This window comes from Oryza glaberrima, chromosome 11 (assembly GCF_000147395.1).
Source record: "Oryza glaberrima chromosome 11, OglaRS2, whole genome shotgun sequence".
NCBI classification, from domain to species: domain Eukaryota; kingdom Viridiplantae; phylum Streptophyta; class Magnoliopsida; order Poales; family Poaceae; genus Oryza; species Oryza glaberrima.
The window spans coordinates 3,632,474-3,641,637 of record NC_068336.1 but is presented as its reverse complement, the minus strand read 5'-3'; the positions used below and the strand labels follow the sequence as shown (position 1 = coordinate 3,641,637).

Here is a 9,164-nt window from a genome sequence, read left to right as displayed (position 1 = left end):
TTGTTCGTTTTATATATGATCATTATTCTTCTCCGTTTTATCCTCAAACGGTTAATATATGATGAGTACCCTACATGAATGGTTGATGGAGCTAATTAAGCTAGGCTGCAACTATGCACGACACCTGTTCTCTATCTCACACCTCACATGTATGTCAAACTGGCTACACTCTTAGCTAGCTAGCTAGCTCAAGATATTCCATGGAACTCTATTCTTTTTAAAAAGGAACAGTAGCTTTGCTTTTTAAGAACTGTAGTACTGTTAGCATATAATCTAGATATGCCTTCCTAAGGGCTCATTTGAATAGAAGGATTAGAAAAAAAACTAAGAAAGCGAATATAACAGTAAAACAAAGGATTATAAAACATATAGATAATATAGAAAATGCTCATTTAAATAGACATCAGAAAAACACATGATTCGAATAAGAGAGGTATAAGAAATTTTTTCAAGAGGTTAGAATTTCGCTAACTTTTATCGAAAATCTCTATAGGATATTTAATGTTAGAATTTCGCTAACTCATTATATTTCATATTATAAGATGTTTATTTTTCTCTAAGTCAAACTTTTTAAGTTTGACTAAGTTTATAGATATTTAATGTTAGGTTTAGTAGGACTAATTTGGTGTTATTAGAGTCACTATATTTTTCTATAAACTTGTTCGATCTTATAGAAGTTTGACTTAAAAAACAAAGTGACTTATAATATGAAATGGAGAAAGTATCATTTATGCAAACTATTGGTAGTAGATTAACTATAGAGATCTACACCTGCCGTCCCATAAAAATCTATGTTATTCGAATTTATAGTTAGAATTAAACTCTTTTTAGATGGAGAAAGTACATGGCAGAGAGGGGTACTCCCTCATTAAAACATGGCATTTTACTTTTTGCCACTTTTAAGATGTAACAATTAAGGATTTGCTACTCGCAGTCTATAACATGTGAGCCTTCATATGTCTATGATATATAACCCTAGTGGTAAATCCCTAATTGCCACATGTAAGAGTGGCAAATAGTTAAATATCTAAAAAAACCAACCTAATTAAATATGGGATATTACCTAGTCCAACGAATCTGGATATAGGTTTGTTCAGATTTGTTGAATTAGATAATATCTCATCCCTAAACTAGGTTGGATTTTGTTGGGAACGGAGGGAGTAGTGTCTAAACTGAAGAAAAAAGGAAAAACAAAAGATGTTGGAGCACTGAGGAGCAAATTGGCCAGCTGCATGGCAAACGTACACCGGGGTCATTCTTTAGCGTTTTATTGGCTGTACCAGCTACTAGGAGAGACACACTAGCTAGCTGGAGGAGTACTAGTATCTAGCTAGGATCATCAACTACTACTGGATCGTCCTGTGATTGATTAATTAATTAATCTATGATGATGGATGGTTGATCGTTGTTTTTCTTGGAAATGGAGAGGACAGGAGTAGCACTGTATACCACTGTTGGCTCATCTTTCTCTCTCTCTGTGTGCGTCTGTGTGTGAGATGAGAGAGTGAGACTTACTGTTTGTGTGAGTGAGTGAAGAGACCTGGTTGGTGCTGTTGGGATGAGCTGTCCGCAGCATTAGATGCTCCCCTCTGACACCCCGCACCTGCAATGTCTCCCCTTGGCTTCACGGCCCCGTTATTCTACCCATGGCAAAAAAAAAATTAGTATAACCCATGCCAACGAAAATATATACCCGGTATATTGTTATTCTGTATTATCAATGATATAAGAGTATAGTAGTGTGTTTACGATGGTTTTAAAAATGATATCGTCTGAACATTATGAAACAATTAATTGAGTACTATCTGAGAACATTTTCTATAAAAAATATGACTCGTATAAATCGAAAAGTAGAAACAAATTAAGGAAAAATTGATAATCTAATCTCATTCTAGTGCAAATTTAATGAGCAATAGCCAAATCATGTATAGGACAAGATATACATCATGAACTATCGAACATTCAAAGGTGGGTAAGAAATCCAAATTTCATAGTGGATAGAGGGTCAAGTACATTATCATTCTGTGCTACCCAACACCATAGAGGACCTCATCACATCACACTGGTGTTGCAAGAGGGATGCATGCACATAATAACAAGCCCTACTAATTAATTGATGTCAAGTTCACACACTCCAGATGCATCCTTACTCCATGAAACGTTGGAACCTGATGGAAAGGGGCTCTCTATACGTAGGACCAGATGGCATGCCCATCCTCTCTGCTGGATGAGGCAACATCATAAGCATAATCATGTTCATCAATGGGAGAAAGACTTAGTGAGGTAAGAAATGACAGACCATAAGCTACGTCATTACATTGAGAAAGGAGAGGACTAGGCATGCATGGCAATCTCAAAATTTTGTGAAACGTTAGCGAATAGTGATAAATATGAACAAGTTTGTATTTCTCTGTGGCATAGAATAAATTATATGCAAAAGGTGTGAAAAAAATAAATAGAAAGCAACAAAGGGATGGTATTTTTTTAGAATAAAATATTTAGTCCTTCTTTTAATTGTTATAACCAATTTCGCACTTCTGTATGGATTCGGAGCATGGGAACCCCAAGGACAAGATATTCTATTACATACTCTTACGAATATACGTTCACACAAACACTAACAGCACTTTGCTTTACTTTATATATATAATAGTACTACCAGTCCTGTTGCATAAAAGCAAGTTTACAACATACATGTAAATTGTAACTCAATCATTATTACTTCTAGTCCAAGTCTTGAATTTGCATGCTTGAGTACTATGAACACCCATTGACTACCTATTCATGTTACAGTAATGTGTCCTATAAATCTCACATGAATAAGACGGGATGGCTATTTATTATTAGAGCTTGTTCTATGCAAGAGTTCTAGCTATTGCGTGCATCTTTGACCAACATCATCCCCTAAATCTTATTCATGTTCATAAATTTATCTTTACTTTCTTGTTGCAAACCATTTTACAATTTTTTTTCAAAAAAAAATCCGACACCTTTTTTCGCCTCCGTGAGGAGGAGCAACAAAGATGAGGGCAATGTGTGGGTGCTTTCTAATATTTCTCAGCTTGTGTCTTAGCACAAAGGGAAAAGGGTGACGCTCTACTGTCCCTCTTTGCTTGCCCTTTGGGTTCATCATTCCGAGGACCCACGAGTGGCCTAGCTGCTACACGTACACTCCATCCATCCAACCCCTCACATGCCACAGCTATCTTAGCTCACTCTAGAGAGAATTTGAAGCTACTAGATATGTAGCTCCTCTCTTCTCCAAATGATTAAAGATCTAAGAACCCTAGAAAGCTGGGCAAAAGAGAAACCAGAGATTGAGCAACCAGCTCTCCAAGGTTTGAAAGTATATGGAAGTCCTATCAGTATCACATGCTTAGTGATGATGTTACTTGGAATTCTAGATTGTGGTAAAATTTTTATGTTAGTTGATACTATTAAATTTTGTTGCTACATTGGGATGAACAACCATATGGAAATCATGGTCTATAATTAACCTATCTGTAAAATCCATTGCCTTTTGCTAAAAGAAGAGTTCTCGGTGTAATAATCACTACATGTGTCATCGATCGATCAATTATGAAGTCGTTTGCTATATGTACTTTTCAACATAATACACTGCTAAAGGGGATTACGGGATTACAATTTTGAAGTCTTCGAGGATTAGAAAACGATATATATATATATAAGTAGATATCACAACATGTAACTAATGTAGTACGAACAATGTTAGCAAAGTGGAGAGGTTGTTGTCACATGAGAATTTGACATCTAGAGTGAGGGGAGTCAACAATTCTTTCACGTGGCTATTTCTAAGTAAGATGAACAAGGATAAAATATCTCGATCTTAGGAAAAAATAAAATAGGTAGGATTAATTGTCAGGAATGTTAGATATAGAAATAAACGAACAATACCAAGGAAAACATAATAACCTTCCCAAAATTTATCGCCAGGAACGCATTCACACTAACCCAACTCAACCACGAATCTCAAATATACGCCAGCTAAATGTAATCACCGAATTAGCTGTCCATTAATAAACTTCCTTAGTTAACCACATGCAAGGATCATATCACCAGCAAGGCAATACCATATACCAATTAAACCCTCCTAAATCTGACCCAAAATGAGGGGATTATAAGAGAAGAAAGCCCTAATCAAAAACCCCAAAACCTACCAACCCCACACACACACCTCCATCCCTCTCTTCCTCCTCTCACCTCTCTCTTTCTCTTTCTCCTCCTAGCCCCACACCTCTCCACCCCCACACCCGCGCGTGCCACGCACGTGCGCCCGCGCCGCCGTTGCCGCCGTCCTCCTCCTCCGTCTTCTGATAGCTCCGGCGAGCAGTGGCGCGCTGGCTGCATGTGCGTGGTAGCTAACTGTGTGCTGATTCTTGTGGTGGCAGCTGTTGTTGGTGGTGGTGGGTTGAGGGCGGCGGCGGCGGCGGCGGAGGGTGGGATGGAGCAGCAGGCGGCGCCGTCGAGCAGCACGAGCACGAGCACCAACAGCAGCCGGAGCACGTCCGACCACCACGCCGCCGCCGCCGCCGCCGCGGCGGCGGCGGCAGCGCAGGTGGCGCATCAGCACCAGCACCAGCACCACCCGTTCTACTACGCCGCCGCTCAGGGTGGCGCGAATACCATGCCGGCGCCGGCGTCGTTCATGGGGTCGCTGGCCATAGTGCCCGCTGCTGCTGCTCCGGGTGGTGGTGGTGGGCAGGTGCAGGCGGCGGCGGCTCCGGTGGCGTCGTCGGAGAAGAAGGCGGTGGTGGCGGCGGGGGCGGGGGCGAAGCGGCCGACCAAGGACCGGCACACCAAGGTGGAGGGGCGCGGGCGGCGGATACGGATGCCGGCGCTGTGCGCGGCGCGGGTGTTCCAGCTCACGCGGGAGCTCGGCCACAAGACGGACGGCGAGACCATCGAGTGGCTGCTGCAGCAGGCGGAGCCGGCCATCGTCGCCGCCACCGGCACGGGCACCATCCCGGCCAACTTCTCCTCCCTCGCCGTCTCCCTCCGCTCCGCCGCCTCCCACTCCTCCTCCCCGCGCGCCGCGCCGTTCCACCACCTCCAGCAGCAGCAGCAGCACGACGTCGCCGCCATGCTCGGCTTCCATCACCACCACCACCAGCTGCTCCCTCCTCCGCCACCGCACCAGCACCCGGAGCCGACGCCCCAAGATCCCGGCGCCGGCGAGTTCATGCGTAAGCGCTACAGGGAAGCCGACGACCTGTTCAAGGACACCTCACGCCAAGACCCCGTCGATGGCGCCACCGGCGAGGCCGAGCAGAAGGCCCGTGCGGCCGCAGCAGCGGCGGCGCCGCCGCCAACCGCCCCGTCAGCAATGTGGGCCGTGGGGCCGAACACCACCGGAGCCACCGCCGCCTTCTGGATGCAGCCGGCATGGGCATTCCCCCCCGGCGCCGGCGCCGCCGGTAACACGGTGCAGGCGCCACTCCAGTTCATGTCGCGCAGCAGCTTTCCCACGGCGATGAACGTCACCATGGCGGACAACAACAACAGCAGCAACAACAACCTCGGCATGCTCGCCGCGCTCAACGCCGGCGGCGGCGGCCGCTCCGGCGAGCACCAGCACCAGCATGAGGGGCAGTCGCCGGCGGAGATGGATCATCAGCGCCGCGCCAACGGCGGCGGCGGCGAGGCTGGCGGCGCGGCGAGCTCGCAGTGAGCTGAGCTAAGCTAGCTAAGCTGTGATGATGGGTTAATGGGAGGTAGCTGTGCAAATGCAAATGCAAATGGCATATGATGATTTGATTAGAGAGAGTACAGATTAGGGTGTTTGGAACTGCTTGCTGCTGCTCTCGTTAATTAATCATCTCAATTCATCAATCAATGGATTGTTTGTTTCTTTAGTTTACCCCCTTTTTTTTTTACCTGGGATTATTTTAGTTTGCTCTTTTGGATTAATTAATTAATCAATGTAAGGTGTTTGTGATGATGATGATGATTAGTAGTGGGTCCAATTGGATCGATCTTGAGAAGCCTAGCTGAGTGATTAATTTAATATGTTTCTTGTTGTCAGTCTGTGCTCGACATGTACAAAGCTTATGAAATTAACAATGACAAACACCCGGTTGTTTGGGATGCAACCCTACGCTCCTAGCTGAACCTAAACGGTTGCTTTTCTTTGATATTTAATGACCTAAACCGATGCTAATATAATCCTTGGCGTAGTTTGTTGTAATAGTTGATTCTTGCTATGATTTGCATATGTTTATGTCTAGGTTCCGTATGATCATTAATCAGTTTGCTATTGTCCGTGGTTTTACATCCCCTGTAATCTATCTGAACCATGAGAATCCCATAAAAGTCGCGGAAAACTAAAATCCAACTCCTACACTATACAATCCATGACTCCAAATATGTCCTAGATTGTTGCTAACAATCATTTCTCGGATTTCTTGCAATATGTGCTTCTTGGTTGAGCATGATAGCTAGTTAACTTCTTATGCACTAACAATGCTATACGTGAGACTGGTAGTGACATGAGCACATGTTCAAATCACGGGAGTCACGCACTAACAGGACTATTATGGAATAAACCGTTAGTTTTTTATGAAATCTATGTGAGCCTAACTACCAGTACTCAAAATGAGTTCTATAAGCCGTTACTAATTAATTGTGGTTGATATAATAATTGTTGTTTTTGCATATATATGCCTCTTATGCGTCAATGCTATATAATGTTGTTTCACGTCATTATATATATAATGGTTTTATATGAGCACCCATTTGAAACATGGGAATTCTATAAATATTTTTTAGAAAAATAACCTCTAAGTGTTATGACTTATAACCCATAAAATCCTCCAACCATGCGCTCCATATAATTTCTAATTAAGTTGTTGCAATAGGTGCATATGTTCTTAAAAAAAGCAATATGCGTTTATATATCAATGCTCGGTGGGATTGTTCCACCATCCTAATTCCTAGGTGGTTTCACGTGAGCATCCATTCGTAGTGCGGGAATCTTATAGTAGTAAACCTCAATATTGTTCCTTTGGAACACAGAAGTTTTATAGGATTTTCATATATATTTCCTTGAAATTTTTCCTTTCTTATAAATAAAAAGACGCTACAAGATTCTCTAATACATCGTGTGTATTCTAAAAACATGACTAGAACCGCATCATTGACTAATTCTTTTCCAAGGTGTACAATATATTCTTGGGATTGTGATCGATCGGTGCTTGTTGCTTTACACATATATATGCTGGTATATCTATCTATGTCTATATCTATCATGTGTGTGTTTACAGATAATGCAACTCTCTGCCACTTTAATTCAGTAGTGGCATATATGCATATGGCAGTGTTGCCTGCCTACCTTTTGAACAGTTGCAAGCTAGCTAATGTCGCTCCGAATCTGTTTGCAGTGTGATTGCTCCAAGCTCGTGATGCTCTCTCTGACTTTCTGCATCCAAATGGATCACACACACTTGCAGATATTTTTGACATGTTATTCAGAACTCCAGATATTGCATTTGTGAGGTGATACAGTTTTGGCAATTTGCATGCTAAGAATGTCTGTTGTGTTAAATTAAACTAAACTAAAATCATTCTCTGGCGTAAGACTCTAGACTGGCTTAATAATCTAAATTATGTTGGCATTTGTTCTTTGTCTTCGTGATGCAGCTAGACGTACGGATGCGCTGCAAAGTCTGTAATAATTTGGCTCTACCTTTTGATGAAGCAAAAGCTAGAATCTTTTTCTCATTATCTTAAAAAAAATACATGTTCCTATCATATTGTCAAGACTAATTAATTAAGAAGAGAGTAACACAGGAGGAAAAAATGATATGGTAATAATATTTTTTAAAAAAAAAACAAGAAGAGGGGCGCCATGGTCGAGCTAATACAAAGTTAACAGATATGGGGCATTTCTATATCAATCGTTGTCCGTCATGTTAGCTACCATACATCATAGTCACGTGAGAATCTTGAGACAAATCTAACGGTTCATTTGCTGCGTTAAGCCAGATATTTATATCCATAACTCTTTGCTAAGACGACGCACTGATACTGAGAGACGAAAGCTACGAGAACAAGTGGGATTAGAGATATCTAAGTAGTGATAGCGACCTAACTTATGTGAGGGATACTGCCACTCAACTTGTGTGTACAGTGTTGTTGCTAACGTGTTAAGTATCCGGTCTGTAATTTTAACCAATCGCCACGGTGATGCTGATAAAGCCACAGTCACAATTAATTCTTCCATGCCTTCCAATAGTGCTCCAACAAAATTCCAAAAAATACAACGCCCAATTCCTTCAGACAAAGTAATGAAATTAATCTCCATCTCATTCCAGAACAACTGTGCATATACATTTTTTGGGGACTTTTTTTTTTCGGCACTGTGGCATGGAGAGCTGGCCCTGTCCATGATTCCCAACTGTTTGCCCTTTCCCTTTTCCCTTGCTTTCTGTGCTGCTGCTGCTAAAACTAAAAGAGTTACTGTATATTACTGTATCAATATATATGCAGCATCAGCTAGCTAGCTAGCTAGCTTTACATGTAGTACTAACATATATAAACAGCAGTTTTTAATAAGTTTAAAAGGTAGATCAATTTTTGCAAAAGGCAAGCAAACACCAGGATAAGAATAGCCAAAGCTTGATGGACACAGACCCTAAATCTGCACTAAGCATGTTAGCACATATTCCTGGCAGATGCAGAGGCCAGATTTTTTTTTCTCATTTTTGCTTAACAAAATTCCCATTTTGCCTCAAAAAAAATTGTCACATCTATATGTACCATAAGCCAAAAGAAGCCATATGCTACCTCAAAAGATACTCAACATGACTGGACCAAATGAAAACATCCTCACACAAAACGGATATATAATTGCGGCTGATTTGCAGTGTCAAAGATGGTGATCATGTGTCGATGATGCTGACTGATTGAAACTCTGCAGTAACCTGAGGACGACGTGATAACAAATTCTGGGGAAATCGCCGACAAGGACGGCGAGATGGGTTGAAGTTGCATGAACACGTCGCCATCGCCATCCTTTTCCTATCAATCTTGCAATGGCAATGAGAAAACATTGGTCTCATGCGTGTGAAAGCGAGGCATATATAGAGCTGAATTATACACACCCTCCTTCCCAAGAATATAAGCATTTGTTTAGAATTTGTACCATA

The 9,164-nt window shown here is 42.2% G+C and overlaps 1 protein-coding gene across 1 annotated transcript; it reads left to right on the top strand.

Moving 5' to 3' along the window:
- Positions 1-3,966: 3,966 nt before the first annotated feature.
- LOC127753917 (transcription factor PCF3) lies at positions 3,967-6,042 on the top strand. The gene has a single exon (XM_052279364.1). It carries the CDS (start codon positions 4,367-4,369, stop codon positions 5,687-5,689), a length of 1,323 nt encoding a protein of 440 aa, XP_052135324.1. The 5' UTR covers positions 3,967-4,366; the 3' UTR covers positions 5,690-6,042.
- Positions 6,043-9,164: the final 3,122 nt, after the last annotated feature.